The sequence below is a fragment of the Lipotes vexillifer genome, unplaced genomic scaffold (assembly GCF_000442215.2).
Source record: "Lipotes vexillifer unplaced genomic scaffold, Lipotes_vexillifer_v1.1 scaffold43, whole genome shotgun sequence".
NCBI classification, from domain to species: domain Eukaryota; kingdom Metazoa; phylum Chordata; class Mammalia; order Artiodactyla; family Lipotidae; genus Lipotes; species Lipotes vexillifer.
In genome coordinates, this window is record NW_006770037.1 from 1122214 (window position 1) to 1140761 (window position 18548).

Sequence of the window (18548 nt, forward strand, 5' to 3'; positions counted from 1 at the left end):
TCACTTGAGCACAGTCTGTAAGCAAGGTATTTAAAAACTGAGAATTTTATCATAATTCTGTATAAGAGTTTGACTGAAGTCTGAGAATCATTAATTCACTCATGACCCTTTACCTCTTGAAACATTACTTTTAAAAAAAGCTTTGTTGAGGTATAATTTACACACCAATATTTTATCAAATGTTTGTATTAGAATTCATAAAATATTTACTTTAAATGTTATAATTGGAGAGATGATGTTAGAAACATGAGTGCTAGAGCCAGAGCAACCTGGATTTGAATCCTAGCTGTGTCCCTAATTAGCTTTGTGACCTTGGGCAAATTACTTAACCCTTGTAATGTTCTTTCCTTGTAAGTAAAATGGGGATAATGCCACCAGAATCATAGGTGTTCTGTGAGGGTAAAAAGAAAGATAATGTATATAATAAATAATAATCATCACTTATTGAATATATACACACATATATATAATTGTTAACCATGCTCACACTGAGATGGCTCACAATTCAAGAAGCTCATGGGCACTAAGGGAAACTGAGCCTGTTTCCTCCTCAGTAAAATGAAAATCACACCTACTCCTTACCACACCCTGCAGTACAGGAACACCTGTGAAGCACTGAGCACAGTATCTGACACCCCAAAGATATAAACTGAGACATATGGACCTGTTGCTAGTTATTATGGGCACAACATGCAAGTGATCATATTTCTCAGTATTTGGTCCAATACTTGACTAACATGACTGATAAATCATAAAGTCATGCAAACTAGATATTTAATATTTGTTTTAAAAATTAATCACATGTTGGGGCTTCCCTGGTGGCACAGTGGTTAAGAATCCACCTGTCAATGCAGGGGACGTGGGTTCAAACCCTGGTCCGGGAAGATCCCACATGTCGCGAAGCAACTAAGCCCGTGGGCCACAACTACTGAGCCTGTGCTCTAGAGCCCGAGAGCCACAACTACTGAGCCCGCGTGCCACAATTACTGAAGCCCGTGCACCTACAGCCTGTGCCCTGCAACAAGAGAAGCCACCGCAATGAGAAGCCCATGCACAGCAACTAAGAGTAGCCCGCACTTGCCACAACTAGAGAAAGCTCACATGCAGCAACAAAGACCCAACGCAGTCAAAAATAAAATAAATTAAATAAATAAATTTAAAAAAAAATTAATCACGTTACTTTTCATGTGTATATGGGACTTCTTCTCTACAGATAATCAGTCCTCTACATGTCATTATCTTTGTGTACTTTCTTAGGATTTCACATCAACTCCTCAAATGTTTTTTTAATTAATTAATTAATTTAACTTTTTTGTGGGGGGGCTGCATTGGGTCTTCACTGCTGCACGCAGGCTTCCTCTAGTTGCAGCAAGTGGGGGCTACTCTTAGTTAACGTGCGCAGGCTTCTCATTGCAGTGGCTTCTCTTGTTGCGAAGCACAGGCTCTAGGCACGTGGGCTTCAGTAGTTGTGGCACGCAGGTTCAGTAGTTGTGGCTTGCAGGCTCCAGAGCACAGGCTCAGTAGTTGTGGCGTACGAGCTTAGTTGCTCCGCGGCATGTGGGATCTTCCCAGACCAGGGCTTGAACCCGGGTCTCCTGCATTGGCAGGTGGATTCTTAACCACTGCGCCACCAGGGAAGCCCAAATGTTTTTAATTAAACTGCTTGAGTGTAGAAATGTTTTTAATTAAACTGCTTGGGTGTAGACAAATAAAACCTATTTTTTTTTTTAATTCTTTCACTGAAAACACAGTCACTTCACAGACACAAGAGATCACACACAGTGTATGATTCCATTCACATGAGGTTTAAGAACTGGTAACACTATTCTGTGCTGAGAGAGGCAAACAGTGGCTATTTGGGAAAAGGCATGCGAGAGGCCTTTTGGGGTGCTGGTATCATGCTATACGCTACATCAGGTTCTGGGTGGTTACAAGGTATATACATCTTCAAATATTCATCTGTGATTTAAAATCTGTTCATTTTACTGTATGTAACACCTCAATTTAAAACAAGAAAGAAAAGAAACCCATAGTTACTTACTCTTAAAAGATGTGGAGCTTTCCCTTGTCTTAATTCATTATCTTTTGTCTTCAAATTGTATTTTCTTAAAGCACTATATAAAAGCTCTCACTTGCAATTCTAAGACCAATCCTGACTGATTTCAACCACTCCAAAATCAGCCCATAAATATACTTTTCTATGTAGTTCTTTGTCTTAAGAATTAAATGAGTTTCCATTTAAACTAAAAAATAACTTAAAGCAGGGATTGTGTCTACTGTCAGATACCTTCATCTATATAATCAAGTCTAAATCAGATTTTTTACCTTATTCTAATGACAGACACATTCTTTTATTCTCTTTCACCTCCTAATCTGTAGGCTTCTACCACTACTCTTTCCCCTCATTCCCTCCTCCACATTTTACTGGAATTAAATTTGATATTCTTTCTAAAATAATGACTTGTTCATTTTGTAACATATTCAGAAACCAATGACTCTACAATGCACTAGCCTATATATTCCTCAGCCTGACATTAAATACCCTCCAGTGTGATCCAGAAGTTCCTCTGAGGTCTCTCCCATGAATTGGCTCAAATGGTTTATTTACGCATCTTGTACTTTTCTTTTGCCAGGATGTTATTTGTTAATATCATTCTTTCTACTAGGATTGCCTTTTCTTCCCATCAAAATCCTAGCCACTGTAATCCTAGCTAATTCACAAACTTACCTCCCCAATCCCAAAACTGAATATACCCTACTTGAAATTGCTTTGTCTTCTGAATTCTTATAACATTATTTTCTGCAACACTCATTTAACATTGATGTATTACCTCCTTAAATACAGTACCTGTAATTGTGCTTTTCAATGAGCCTATAAACTACTTAAGAGTAAGGATTGTCTTATTTCTTGGTATCTCCCAAATGTAATCAGTACATGAGTAGTGACATAAAAGTTACAAGGTATGTGACCTTAGACATTCCTAAACTTACTGTGCCATAATATCTTCATCCTTATTGTGAGTGATAACATAATCCACCTCAATGGGTTGTAGTGAGAATTAAATGAGTTTTCACGAGTAAAGTGTATGAAATAGGTCTGGGCATACATTACCTCTATGTTCACTGTGTATTTTCATTACCATCATCATCACCCCAGAACTTAAAAAACCAGGAAGGAACTGAATAGTAAAATTAGTTTACTTATTTGCTGCTGGGATCAATCCTAAGAAATGGATTTGTAAATGTGTGGCCAATGGAAACATGGGAAACTAATTTCCTGGGACTAAAGAACCATGTAATCTAATTAATTAGTCATCTAGCTTCTCAAAAGACACTGCCTACATTCCTATTGCATGCCATATGCTGAGTTGAGTCCTGGTAACAAAATGGTAAGAAACAGTCTGTTCGTGCAGGGGTTCACGATTATTAGGGGAGAACATGTAGTATAATACCAAACACAGAAAAGTCTGGTGACTTATGACAGAAGGATAACCTAATTCAGGTCTGGGATGTAATAGAAGGAAATCTGAGAAAGCTTCTTAAAGGAGCAACACCTTAAAGGGAAAAGAGAGGCACTAAGAGACCAGCATATGCAAAGCATAGAGACAGTTTTAAGTAACCTGATAAAAACAATAATGTCTTAACTAAATACTGGTGGTTTTCACAAAATACCCCAAAACTGGAACTAAATGCTAAAAAAAACAAACTGTCCAATTTCCACAAAGCAAAGAACTGAGGCCAGTTAAGGTACTGTCTCCTTTTGACTCTTCCTGAGCAGAGAACCAGCTTTTCTTTTTATTGATGCGACTGCTACCACCTGACATGACGATCTGCACCTAACAGACTCTGGTGATGACTTCAAGATTGAGGGAAAAGATGCTGAAGGAGAGTGTTCTTTAACTTGACCACTCTCCTGACCTACACAGTCCATTTATCCCGATATCAAAAACACAGAGGGAGACCTACTGTACAGCACAGTATATACTATACACAGTATATACTCAATATTTTTTAATAACCTATAAGGGAAAAGAATCTGAAAAAGAATATACATATTCTTTCTCTGATTTACACACACACACACACACGTATGTGCATATAAATGAATCACTGTGCTGTACACCTGAAACTAACACTATATTGTAAATCAACTATACTTCAATTAAACACATACACACACACAGAGGCATACAGTCCATGGTTCTCACACTGAGCCCATGCTTAGTCAAAGCCTCACCAGATCCAGGAGTGATAAGAGGCCCCTCTAATTCAAGTGCCTCATCTTCAGACTGGTCATCTAGCTTTTTCTTTTTTTTCTTTGTTGGATCTCTGGGTTTTTTCAATAGAGAAAGCTCTTCAGGGTGTCTGATATCTGTCAAAATAAAAAAACATTACTAGCATAACAGAAAATTTAAACACATTACACTTGGTAAATCTATTAATCCATTCAAGAAAAGAATTTGTAATTTCCTTCTGTGTGTGTTTGTTTTTTGCCAGATACTAATGCTATGCAAAAGATTGGAGTATGACACTTTTAAAACAATATACCAAAGCACTCTTAATTCATAACTATCCAATAAATGTAGTTACCTCAAAGTGGAAAGATAATAATCTACTAGTGTACAGAGAGAAAATATTAGAACTCTTATTTATATAGTTTTAAATCCAAAACTGTAAGAAATTAAGGTTTATAGCATATGGTAGCCCTCATTCATTCCGTATGCCATAAGTTAACACAAGCTATGTGAAGTAAATGTAAAGAAAATATTTTCCCATCATTACCAAATCTCAAAATTTTAGTCGACTCAAACTTTTCTACCTTGATATCGAATGGCTAAAAGTTTTTGTGTTTATTCTATTCATTTTCATGTGAAGAACTTGATGAGAAGCAAAATGGTTACAGGAAAGTAACAAAAAGAATTAAAATGACCCAAATAAGTACAAATATCACATTATATATTATATATCATGTTCATAAATTGCAAGAATGGTTAAGAAGTCAGTTCCCCCAAAACTGAGCTAAAGATTCAATGGAATTCTAATCAAAATTCCAGCTTACTCTTTTGAACAAGTTGATTGTAGAATCGTTCTCATTTCCTTATAAATTTTATGAGTCAAAGCAATTTAAAATAAACCTGGAAGACTTATACCACCTGATTTTAAGACATCATAAAACTACAGCAATTAAAACAGTGCAATTACTGGCTAAATGATAAGACGTATAAATGAATGGAATAGAAGAGAGGACCCAGAAACAAACCCAGATACAGGCGGTCAATTATTTTGGACAAAGGCGTCACAGCAATTCAAGGGAAAAGGGAAATCTCTTCAATAAACAGTGCTAAACAAGAGATTCATGTATTTTTCTAAAAGAACATTAGCCCTCACCTAACACAATGTGCAAAAATTAATTCTAAATGTATCACAGACCTAAAAGAAAATTTAAGTAGACAAAGACTTCTTAGATAGGACACCCACACCCCCCCATAAAAAAACTGCCCTTTACTACAAGAAAACAACACAACCACCACCCACCACCACCCTGCTCCTTGAAAGACTGTTAAGAAAACAAAAGGCAAGCTGTATATTGGGAAAAAATATATTATGCATATCTGACAAAGGAGTTGTATCCAAAATACATAAGGAACCCATACAACTCAATAATAAGCAGACCAGTGGGCTAAAGATTTGGACAAGCACTTCACCAAAGAATACATAAGAATAACCAGGAAGCATATGCAAAGATGCTCAACGTTACTGGTCAGAGAAGTGCAAATTAAAACCACAACACACATATACACCCATCAGAGTGGCCAACATTAATAAAACTGATAATACCCAGTGTTGGTGAGGATGTGGAAGAACTGGAACTCTTATAACCAGCTGTTGGGAATGTGAAATGAGAATTTTTGAAAACACTTCGGCAGTTCCTTATAAAGTTAAATATATACAACTCAGACATTCCACTCCTAGTTATTTACTTAAGACAATGAAAAGCGTATTTGTAAGCTTTACTCACAAAAGCCAAAACTGGAAATAACCCAGCTGGATAAACAAAATGTGATCCTTTCATATCAGTGGAATACTACTCTTACAATGTAACACAACTCATCAGTAAAAAGAAACAAACTATTAATACATGCAATAACCTGAATGTATCTCAAAATCATTATCTAAGTGGAAGAAGCCAATTAGAAAAGGGTATATACTGCATGATTCCATTCACAATATTCCAGAAAATGATAACAAATCTATAGTGACAGAGCAGAGCAATGACTGTTAGGCTAGAGTTTGAGAGCTAACGGAAATGTTCTATATCCTGATTGTGGTAGTTTCAGAGACGTAAGCATCTGTCAAAACTCATCCAAGTGTACACTTTAAATGGGTGCAGTTTATTGTACATCAGTTATACTGAAATAAGGTTAATTAAAAAATAAAGAGGGTAAGGAGAGGGAGAGCAAAGAAAAACAATAAAAGAAAAAGGCAGCAAAAAAAAGCAGCACTAGGTCGTATCTCACAGTGTTTGGTGGCACTACCCCATATGTCACAGACAACAAAATCCAAGTCGCTGCATAACTTGTAATGATGCAGACTGCTAAGTCACTGGATCAGAATTTGACAGGGGGTAGTTTGTACCTTCAGGAACCCACAGTACTCACTAGATTCAATACAGCGTTACAAATTCAAGAAGCTTTTTATCAGTAGGGGAACTCAAACTAGGATGGACCACACCTGCTGCAGCGCTGATGAGGCACAATTTGAGGCAGAAGCACACGGCCAAACTACCCGGATCTCAGCTCCACTATTTATGAGCTGTATGACTTGGGCAAGCTACTTATTAGCTAGCCAGCATCCAAGTTTCCTCAGCTGTAAAATGAGACTAATACTACTAATACTACCGCAGGAAGTTTTTGTGAAAATTCAATGATTAATATGGATAAAGTTTCTTGCACAGGGCCTGACAAGTACTTTATAAGTATTAATGGTTTTTTCCTAATTTTAAAAAGTATACAATTATGGTATAAATTTGGAAATTATGAAAAAGTATAAGACATTTAAAATCTGTTCTTGAAAAATGGAATATGACTATGTGAATCAGTGATCATTTTAATAGATGTATAAAACTGTATTAATATAACATAATTTAACCATTCTTTTAATACTGTGCCCATTATAAATAACTGTTCTACAAACATCTATCTATATACATATTTTTCCACATTTTATTTCTTTAGAAATTCACTGGAATAGAATTACTGGATCAAAGGTTATAATAATTTTAAGGCAAAAATGGAGGAAGATGGGCACCTGTGTTATTTTTTTTAAACTTTATTTTTAAAACAGTATGTTTATCTCCTTGTTTTAATTTACATTTTTTTGATTAATACTGATGTTGTACACTTTCTCATGGGTTTTTAGCCATTTATATTATTTCCTTCCTTCACTCATTTTTCTATTAGATTTCTTCAAATCAAAGTTAAATTGCATATAAAGATTAACATGGTAGCAATCACTGCAAACCACACTGAACTTTCTAATTTTATTTTATATATATCTTGTACCATGTTTAAAAAAGAAATTCAAATAAATCTTTTAATAACTATATGGATTTTTTGTTTCTCTGTTGGTTATTTGATTTTTACTATTAGGAACACTCTGGTACACATTAGGTTTTTGTTTTGTTCTGTATATTTTTTTTTTATAAGTTGAGTCTTATTTTTTTAATATTAATTTATTTATTTAGGCTGCACCGGGTCTTAGTTGTGGCACACGGGATCTTCGTTTCAGCATGAGCGATCTTTAGTTGCAGCATGTGGACTCTTATTTGCAGCATGCATGTGGGATCTAGTTCCCCGACCAGGGATCGAACCCGGGCCCCGTACATTGGGACCACAGAGTCTTACTGGACCACCAGGCAAGTCCCTTGTTCTGTATTTTACATGCTATTTTGGGGGGAATATTATTCTGAAACATGAAAATGGAATCAGCAGTAAAACTGTCCTCAACAAATACTTTACCAGAAAGTAGGTGAACGTAACTGCTCCTTACTTATTAATAAATTAATAAATTTGGGCTAAGTACATCTTAGGTACGAAACAGCAGAAATCACATTAAAAATAAATTCTGTCACTTTCTTAAAAGCTTCCCGGCATGTCTTTTCCAAGTTAAAAATAGGACAGCATATTCTTTAGCTAAAGTTACAAAATTATGGGACTTCCCTGGTGGTCCAGTGGGTAAGACTCCCCACTCCCAATGCTGGGGGCCCAGGTTCGATCCCTGATCCGGGAACTAGATCCTGCATGCATGCCGCACCTCAGAAGTCTGCATGTTGCAACTAAAGATCCCTCATGCTGCAACTAAGACTAGCGCTGCATGCATGCATGAATAAATAAATAAATAAAGTTACACAATTAAAAATCAAAGATTTTCTTCAGTCTTGTATATTCAAGTTTAGATAGGCTGGGACCTGGGACCCTTTACCAGAGTGCTTGCACCTCGACAAATGTCTCCTGAAGCAACAAAATACACAGAAACTATAAGGGACTAAAAATAGCTACATGCATGTGCAGTTAGGGCAATTATGAACAATATGATACAAAAAGGCCACAAACCAACTGCCATTCTGGAGGTGTTGGGAAGCAAAACTAGGGTACTGAGCATGATCCCTACACACAGCACCAAGGGGTGGGCAGACCATCTAAGCCACCGCTCCAGCCCAGCCCACCAACCTGCCCCCACCCTCACCCCATTTAAGGGACCAGCCTGCCCTCCTCAGAGAGCCAGCAAGGGAAACTGTGGTTTGTTTCTGCTCTTTTGTGCTGCAGCAGAAGTCCCAGTAAAGCCTTGCTGAATTCCTTGTCTGGCCTTTTATTGATTTCTATTGATTAACGAGTCCAAGGGCACAAGTCGGTAACAAAGTTAACCCATTTACCCTCAAAAGTAACTTCTGGGGTTTGAATCAGTAGCGCTAATTGCTATGATTATGCAGATTCAGAAACTCAGAAGATATTTCAAGCATGTCTTTTGAGCCATATTTATCTAATTAGCAGAAGTGAATCATCATTTCCTAGACTACTTTTAAAAGAAACAAGATTTAACATGCTGAGAGACCTAATGATTTACGGGTTGTACTTTCAATTCTCAGTGTACCCTCAGCTTTGCTATCACTGCCATGTTGGGAGAAAATAAAGGCTTTAGAAAATTCCTAGCTTCTGAATAATCACTTGTCCTCTCTGCTTTGGTATTAAGTGTGGGCAGGGTGGTAATCTCTCTCTCCACCCATTCATTTCCCCAAAGTAAATCATAAACTGGTACAGGGTGAAAAATCTAAAAAGTATATAGGGACATAAAACTAATCACGCCTGAGAGATATGACATGCTTCTATCACAATTTGCCATTAACAAGTTTAGCGGGAGAGGGGAAAGCAAGCATGTATAATTGGAAAAAGCCTCCTAAATGTTTCTGGTATGTCCTTTCTGCTTGAGAAACACTGCACTACATGATTCATCCTTTGAGATTTTTGTTCCTAGGTCATTTCCTGTCAGCTCACAAGCCAACTATTATTAAAAAAATCAGTGTTGTTAACTAGCGTTTTGGTCAGTCATAGGCAGATGCAGCAGCTCCTAACTTGTATGTGCCCATGAGAATTGCCTGTGATGTAAAAATAATTATATTAAAAATATATGCTTAGGCCACACCCCCAGATAATACTCTTAGTGACTCAGGGGTTCCAACAGCTTGTTCTATGAAAGTTCTAGTGATGGATGTTAACGAAACTTACTGTGGTGATCATGTCACAATATATACAAATACTGAATCATCATTTTCTACACCTGAAACGAATATAATGTTATACGTCAATCACATCTCTATTTTAAAGGAAGTGCTATGGGTAATTCTGATTCCAACTCTTCCTTGAGAACTAGTGGCTTAGGGAAAGGGGAGGAGGGAGAAGAACAACATCTTATTTCTCTAATTGGAGCAACGGAGCCGCTGGCTACACATGAAGTCTGTGAATAAGTGGTTTTCATTTCATTATAGCAGTAACAGAAAAAGTGAAGTGAATCCATATAAAATACCACTTCATTGATACAGGAATTTAGCACTTATTAGTTACTGTGTCTTATATCAAGGAGAAATTAAACTAGTGAATTTAGGAATCTGAATCACATGTGTAAGGCTGGACTTGGGGAGGAGCATAAGTAATTAAACAAGGTTTATACCAAAATAAAACACACCTAGAGGACTACGAGTTATAAAAACTTTAAAACAGGCACACCAAAATACAGTGCTATCTTTCCTTTGTGCTAAATTGGAGTTCAATAATAAAGATATACTAGCATTATGAGTCACTACACAAAGCAATGATCCAGGATCTATTTAAAACAAAAGGATAAACTACATGGCAATAAAATTTAACGTTCAAAATCAATATAATGTTATCAAGTAGAATACAAATCTAGTGGAAGGCAGACTAAATAAATTATCTATATAATTATGTAATTATATATAGTACATATATATCGCTCCAAAACTATGGGGCTGAGGGAGTGGGAAACTAAGGAGCAGAGAAGGGTTCTCAGGTAAAATAATAATCATTTTAGTTTAAAAATAAAATTTTCTGGAGCGTTTCCAGTTAAACATATATGTTGAGTTTGTGCATTTACTTTCACTCCTTCCCAAAAATCATACCAAAATGTAAAGAAATAAAACATGAACCTAAAAGGACAAAAATAATAGGAGAAAAACATCAGATAAGCAACATCAGAAAAGGCTGAGACAAAAGCCAGATGGGAAAGAAGCAAATGACTTATTAGCAAAGTGGACAAATAGAAAATCAAGGTGTTTGCAGGACGTACCAATGGGAAACACACTGACTCACTGTGCCAAACATCAAGCATGTTCTTGTACTGAGAACAGACAGACAAGAAAAATGAATCCTGCCCCACATCGGATTACACCTACCCCTTAGATACGCACCCTTTAGGATTCCTTACAGGAAATTCTGAAAAGCCCTAGGGAAAAGATCTTTTAGATACTGACATTTGAAAGTGTGCTCAATGTCTAAATACCCTGCAAAAGGGTGACAAGCCAAACCCCGTTCAACTAGAGTTTCCTATCAGGTATATATGTATGAATGGACAATTAGAATGGACAATCAATGACTGACAGACATTACAGAAAGGACTCTGTGGTAGGCAGAATTCTAGAGATATCTCCTTAAAATTCCTGTCTCTGGTTATACAATCATACGCTAATCTAGGAACTGCCGTGAAGAGACTTTGCAAATGGAATTTAGGCTACTGTTCAACTGATTTTACGGAGATTATCCTGAATTCTCTCAGTGGGTCCAATGCAATCAAAGGAAGCCTGCCTAACAGAAGAGAAAGGCAGAAAAGGGAAGCAGAGGAGAGGTCATATAGATTTGAGGAGTAAGAAGAGCTGGACTTGCTGTTGCTGGCTTTGACAATCGAAGAGACCACAAGTCAAGGAATTCGGAAGGCCTGTGGAAGCTAGCAGACAAGCCAAGGGGAGCGTCAGTCCTATAGCCACAGGGAACCCAATTCTACCATGCAGAATTCTTTCTCAGGGCCTTCAGGAAGGAACAGAGCCCTGCTGACACCTTAATTCTGGCCTTATAAAATTCTAAGCAGAGGATCCAGCTGAGCCATGCTGTGCCCAGACTTTTCACACAGAAACTGTGAGATAATAAATGTGTGTTTTAGGCTGCTAAGTGTATGGCAGCAATGGAAAACTCACAGACCTTCCAATGTGAAAGAGAGCAAATGAAAAAGAACAACTTAGGGAAACAGAGATAATGCAAAGAACAGAAGAGAATAAAACATAAACCTCTTAATTACAAATCTCAGAAAGACAATGGCATCCGTGAGAGATGACTAGGATGTTAAAAAAATAACCAGAGGGACTTCCCTGGTGGTGCAGTGATTAAGAATCCACCTGCCAATTCAGGGGACACGGGTTCGAGCCCTGGTCTGGGAGGATTCCACATGCTGCGAAGCAACGAAGCCTGTGCGCCACAGCTACTGAGCTTGCGCTCTACAGCCCGTGCTCCGCAACAAGAGAAGCCACCACAGTGAGAAGCCCATGTACTGCAATGAAGAGTAGCCCCCGCTCACCGCAACTAAAGCCCGCACACACAGCAACAAAGACCCAACGTGGCCAAAAATTTAAAAAATTTTTTTTTAATTTAAAAAAAAAAAGAGATAAGAAGGGGCTCTTAGATATTAACAAGAGGGAGGAAGGGTCCTTTCCATTTTAAAAAAGATTTTTTTTTTTTTTTTTTTTTTTTTTGTGGTACACAGGCCTCTTACCGTTGTGGCCTCTCCCGTTGTGGAGCACAGGCTCCGGACGCGCAGGCTCAGCGGCCATGGCTCACGGGCCCAGCCGCTCCACGGCATGTTGTATCTTCCCGGACCGGGGCACGAACTCACGTCCCCTGCATCGGCAGGTGGACTCTCAACCACTGCGCCACCACTTACCTATTTTGTTAATAAGGTTTAACTTATATAAAGTCTACAACTCTTAAATATATTCATGAATACCTGGGTAATAAAGATCCAGATAGAAATATAAAACACTGAAAAACAAAATTTGAGAACCACAATAAAAAAGCAACAGACAAAATATAAAGTCAGGTAAGAGGATCAATCCAAGAACTAATATCAGACTAATTACTAGCAACAAAAAAAGAAGAAGAAAAAAAACACAGGGGAGGAATTAGGGCACATTACTATGAAATTTCAAAATGGCAGGGAAAAAAATCCTAAAACGTTCCAGAGAGAAAAAGCAGTCTACAAAGAAAGGATAAAAATTAAGAACACTATCAGGACTATAAATAGCAATACTGGAAGCTAAAACAACTGAACAATGAATTCTCAATTCTGAGGGAAATTAATTTTCAACCCAACAATTCCTATCAAAGGACAAAATAGGGCTTCCCTGGTGGCGCAGTGGTTGAGAGTTCGCCTGCCGATGCAGGGGATGCGGGTCCGTGCCCCGGTCCGGGAGGATCCCACGTGCCGATAAGTTCCAGATGGGTTAAATACCTATACATAAAAAGGAAAACATTGCAACATTTACAAGAAAATAAGTAAAAGCATCTTTGTGACATCGATGCAGAAAGATTTAAAAAAAAAAAAAAGGACAAAATAAAGACATTTTCAAATATGACATCTCAAAAATTTACATCCCATCCACCTTTGATGATGGAGGATATAGTCCATCAAAATAAAAGAGCAAATCAACACTGAGGAAAATGCAAGGATCAAGTATGAGAGAGAAAACACTTTCCCTGGACAATGGTGGAGGGAAGTTCTAGGGCTATGACTGTACAACTTGACCTAGAAGCCATCTACTCCAGATTGGAGCAGGAGGATGGAGGGACTTCACAGTGTGTTTAGGGAGAAAAAAAAGGAGGGAGGGAGGAGATTATTACCAGATAATGTATTTGATCATGAAAATTATAGAGAATCTAGAATGTAGAAGAATCAACAACAGAGCAGTTTCAAAACTAAGTAAATGATAAACAAAAAGGCATATAAGATAGAAAAGGTAAAAGTATACACTTTGGTTCAGCAAGTAAAAATATTCACCTTATTAAAATAATGCAAACAATGATACTGATTTAATAAAAAATTATAATAGTTATAATAAAGTGAGAAAGAAGAAGTTGAGAAAAAAGAAGTGAACAGATATCTAAAATGGATAAATCAAGAAATAATAGGGCTTCCCTGGTGGCGCAGTGGTTGAGAGTCCGCCTGCCGATGCAGCCAACACCGGTTCGTGCCCCGGGCCAGGAAGATCCCACATGCCACAGAGCGGCTGGGCCCGTGAGCCATGGCCGCTGAGCCTGCGCATCCGGAGCCTGTGCTCCGCAAGGGGAGAGGCCACAACAGTGAGAGGCCCACATACCACAAAAAAAAAAAAAGAAAAAAAGAAATAACAACATAACACATTATTTAAATTACGCAACTAAAAGAGACAGTAAAAAAGTAGAAAGTGGTAGGGAATGTGCTTGGGGTTGGGGAGAAATAGGACAGAAAAGTCATTTTATGTTATATGCTTTTTTAGCTTTAACTCTGTTATCTATGGCTTTGATTAAAAAAACAATTTCAAAATCTTTCTGCTTATTGTGTAAAGAATGAATTGGAAGGAACAAGGATGGATAAAGCAGACCACTTACGAGGCTGCTGGAACAGTCCAGAAGAGAGATGGTGGTGGTGTGGCCTGTGAGAGCAGTAAGGATGGTAGAGATGGAAAGATGTGGAAAGATTCAAGATATATCTTGGAGGCAAAATTAACACTTCTGGGTGATGGATGGAATGTGTATAAGGAAGAGAGTGGTGCTAAGGATCACTCCCAAGTTTCTGACATATATCTGGGATGGTGCTTTCACTGCTATGGAGACTTCTGAGGGGCAGAGTGGGAAGGGCGGAACACAGAGATTTGGAAAGGAATACCATGAGCTCAGTTTTGAACATGTTCAATTTGAAATTTCTGTGAAAGAAATGGTTTTGTTATTATAAATAATGCTTCAATGAGCAAATGATGGCTTTCTAAAAAAGGTACATGGCTAGAAGAAAATCAAGGATGAGTTAAGAATGGTCTCAACTAAGACGGAGTAACAAGAATTTGATTTACCCTCCTGCTTTATTTAAACAATAAGAAAGGAAAAGAAACTTTTTCAGGTATTAGACAACAAGGAGCACAGGGGAGAAGAGAAAACAACCAGAATGAGCTCTCTGACTACCAGCTTACTGCCTAGAAGTAGTTCGGGGTGGGGAGGGGCCAAACAGAGTCCGGTCTCGCTGAGTTGAGAGATCTGAGGTGGAATCCAGGGAGGCCAAGGTGGCTAAAATTTGTGGGTCAGAGTACCAGAGGGAAGAGAGCTTCACAGAGAGATCTGGAGATCTGTAGTTATCCGCTGGGATCTGGGTGAATACTGATCTGTGCATTTGTGAGGGGAAAGTCTTCCTAATACACAGGATATTGAGAAGAATCCCCAGAAGGAAATTAGCCCTGGACTAATGGTGGCTCTGGACCTGCCCTAACAGAGCTTAAAAGCAAGTGTCAAAAGGATCCAACTGATTCCAAGTAATCTGACTGAAAAATTTGACAGAAGAAAAGCTAATGCTACTTTTAAAATTTATTTATTTATTTTTGGCTGTGTTGGGTCTTCGTTGCTGTGCACGGGCTTTCTCTATTTGTGGCGAGCGGGAGCTACTCTTCTCTGCGATGCGTGAGCTTCTCACTGAGGTGGCTTCTCTTGTTGTGAAGCACAGGCTCTAGGCACGCAGCCTTCAGTAGTTGTGGCAAGTGGGCTCAGTAGTTGTGGCTCGCAGGCTCTAGAGCACAGGCTCAGTAGTTGTGGAGCACAGGCTTAGCTGCTCCGCAGCATGTGGGTCCTTCCCAGACCAGGGCTCAAACCCGTCTCCCCAGCACTGGCAGGTGGATTCTTAACCACTGTGCCACCAGGCAAGTCCCAGCCAACGCTACTTTAAGGAATACAAAAAGAAATCCAGCCACCAACAATGAAAAATTAACAGACTCTAGCATTCAATCAGAAATTCCCAGACATAAAAGAAGCAACCCATTACCAGGAGTAAAAGGGGGAGAAAAAGTAGCAGAAGCAGAAATAACTACAATGATAGAATCAGTGATCAAAGGTATTAAAATATCTATTATAAATACACTCCATATGTTTAAGAAAGGAAAGAAAAAGATAAAAATAAGGAAGAAAAAATGGAAGATTTATGTACTTTTTAAAAGTCCAAAATCAAACTTCTAGTGATGAAAAATACATCTGAAATGAACACTGGATGGGATTAACAGCAGATCAGCAGAAGACCAACGAACTTCAAGACAACAATGGACACTATCCAAGATGAAACATAGAGAATAAAGACCGAAAAAAGGAAGAGAGCATCAGTGATCTATGGAAGAATAACTGTTGCTCTAACATATATGAAACAAGCCCAACAAAGGATAGTTGTGGGAAGGGACACCAAAAATTACTGGAAGAACTAGTGGTTGAAAATTACACAAATCTGACGAAAACCGTAAACCCACAAATCTAAGAAACACCATGACCCTAGAACAGCATAAACCTAAAGAAAACTATGCCAGGACACATCAGAATTAAATGCTGAAAACCAGGATAAAGATAAATTCTTAAAAGGTTAACAGAGAAAACATTCAGAGGGGAAAAAAATAGAAGAGCCATAACGGACTTTTCTGAAATTATGCAAACCAGAAGACAAGAGAAAGACATCTGAAAATTACTGAAAAGAGGAAAAATCTAGAATTCTTCACATAGCTGCAATATCTTTCAAAAATGAAGGCAAGATTTTTGTAGACAAAATGTAAAAAAAAAAAAATTATCACTAGCAGACCTGCACTATAAAAAGGTCACATGAAGTTCCTCAGATAGAAGAAAAAGGGTATCACATGGAAAGTATTCTTACAAAGAGCAGTGAAAAATGATAAATGCGTGGGCAATTATAAAAGACCATTTTTCTTATTTTTTTAATATTTAAAAAGACACTTATTGTTTTAGGGGAAAATAACGTTGAGTTTTAGCATATTTGAAAGTAACACATATGACAATAGCACAAAGAACAGGAAAGGGGAAATGGAACTATACTGTTTTAAGATTATTATACTATGTGTGAAATGGTATACTGTTTGAACACAGAATATGAACAAAGTTAACGTCATACACTGTAACCCCAGAACAACCACTAAAAAGACAAAAGTGGTAATAGCTAGTAAGTCACAGGTGACAATAAACGTAACTGTAACAAACAAACCCCCCTCAATTTAAAAGAAAAGAGGGAAAAGAAAAAAAAATAGAGCACATAGAAACCTTAAAATAAATACCATATAAAAAACAAATACCAAGGTGACAGATTTAAACTCAACGACACTGATAATCACATTAAAAGTATATGGTCTGGGCTTCCCTGGTGGCGCAGTGGTTGAGAGTCCGCCTGCCGATGCAGGGGACACGGGTTCATGTCCCGGTCCGGGAAGATCCCACATGCCATAGAGCGGCTGGGCCCGTGAGCCATGGCCGCTGAGCCTGCGCATCCGGAGCCTGTGCTCCGCAACGGAAGTGGCCACAACAGTGAGAGACCCGAGTACCACAATAAAAAAAAAAAAGTAAATGGTCTATCAACTGTGTTGCATGCCAATTTGATATTATCATTGTAAAGCAATATTACACTTAGAAACCTAATTGTTTTCCCATAATCACTGAATTCTCTGATATCTTTTTTCCAACTTCCTAGCATTTCCTCTCTGAAGTATTTAAATTAACTGTCCTGGATGAAGTTTCCTTTAAAAGGCAATGTCTATAAAGTCCTATGGCTTCAACATATTCAATTTTGTTTTGAAGGGTAATAAAAATAGTGAATTTCTATTCCTACATCTAAACCACTGGAAAAAAATAAAATAAACAATCTAATGGAAGCAACCTAAATGTCCATTGACAGATGAATGGATAAAGAAGATGTGGAGTGTGTGAGTGTACCTGTGTGTATGTAATGGAATATTACTCAGCCATAAAAAAAATGAAATAATGCCATTAGCTGTAACAGATGGACCTAGATATTATCATAGGAAATGAAGCCAGACAGAGAAAGATAAATATCATATGATATCATTTATATGTGGAATCTAAAAAAATGATACAAATGAACTTTCCATTTACTCTTAAAAAGGCCTGCATGTCAGAACCCACCTTACAGAAAAGAACTTAGCATGCTTTGCCAGCAGTGTTTCTTTCAAAAAGGAAAGGAAAATGTAACTAAAAACCTCATTTAATTATTACACAGAAGCATCTTCTTAAGAGTTATGTTATAAAAAAATCAAAGATAATTTTTATCAAATAAAAAACTTAGCAGTCTGCCAAAACTCACACAAGAAATAGACAATCTGAATAAGTCTATACCTATTAAAGAAACTGAATCAATAATTAATAACCCTCCAAAACAGAAAGCACTAGGGCCAGACAGGTTCACTGGTGAATTCTACCAAACATTTTTTCTAGTTTTACTGAGGTATAACTGATATACAACACTGTTTAAGTTTAAGGTGCACAGCATAATGACTTGACTTACATAATATTACCACAGTAAGTTTAGTTAACATCCATTATCTCATACAGATACCCAAAAAAAGTTTATTTTCCTTATGGTAAGAACTCTTATCATCTACTCTCTTAACAACTTCCAAATAAACCATACAGTAGTGTTAACTCTAGTCATCATGCTATATACCACATCCCCAGTACTTACTTATCTTGTAACTGGAAGTTTGTACCTTTTGACTACCTTAATCCAACTCCTCCCCTTAGGTTGTTTCCATGTCTTGGCTATTATAAATAATGCTGCTATAAACATGAGGGGTGCAGCTATCTCTCCAACACAGTGCTTTCATTTCCTTTGGATATATTCCCAGAAGTAGAACTGCTGGATCATATAGTAGTTCCAATTTTAGTTTTTTGAGGAACCTCCATACAGTTTTC

General features: G+C 37.6%; 1 protein-coding gene across 3 annotated transcripts in view; it reads right to left on the minus strand.

Annotated features, from left to right (window-relative positions):
- FERMT2 (FERM domain containing kindlin 2) overlaps positions 1–18548 on the minus strand; it is a 70737-nt gene that overhangs the window by 26943 nt on the left and 25246 nt on the right. For all 3 annotated transcript variants that reach the window (XM_007445961.1, XM_007445960.1, XM_007445962.1), the window contains one exon: positions 4238–4372. In XM_007445961.1, coding sequence (XP_007446023.1) covers positions 4238–4372 — 135 coding nt within the window. The remainder of the gene's footprint in view (positions 1–4237; positions 4373–18548) is intronic.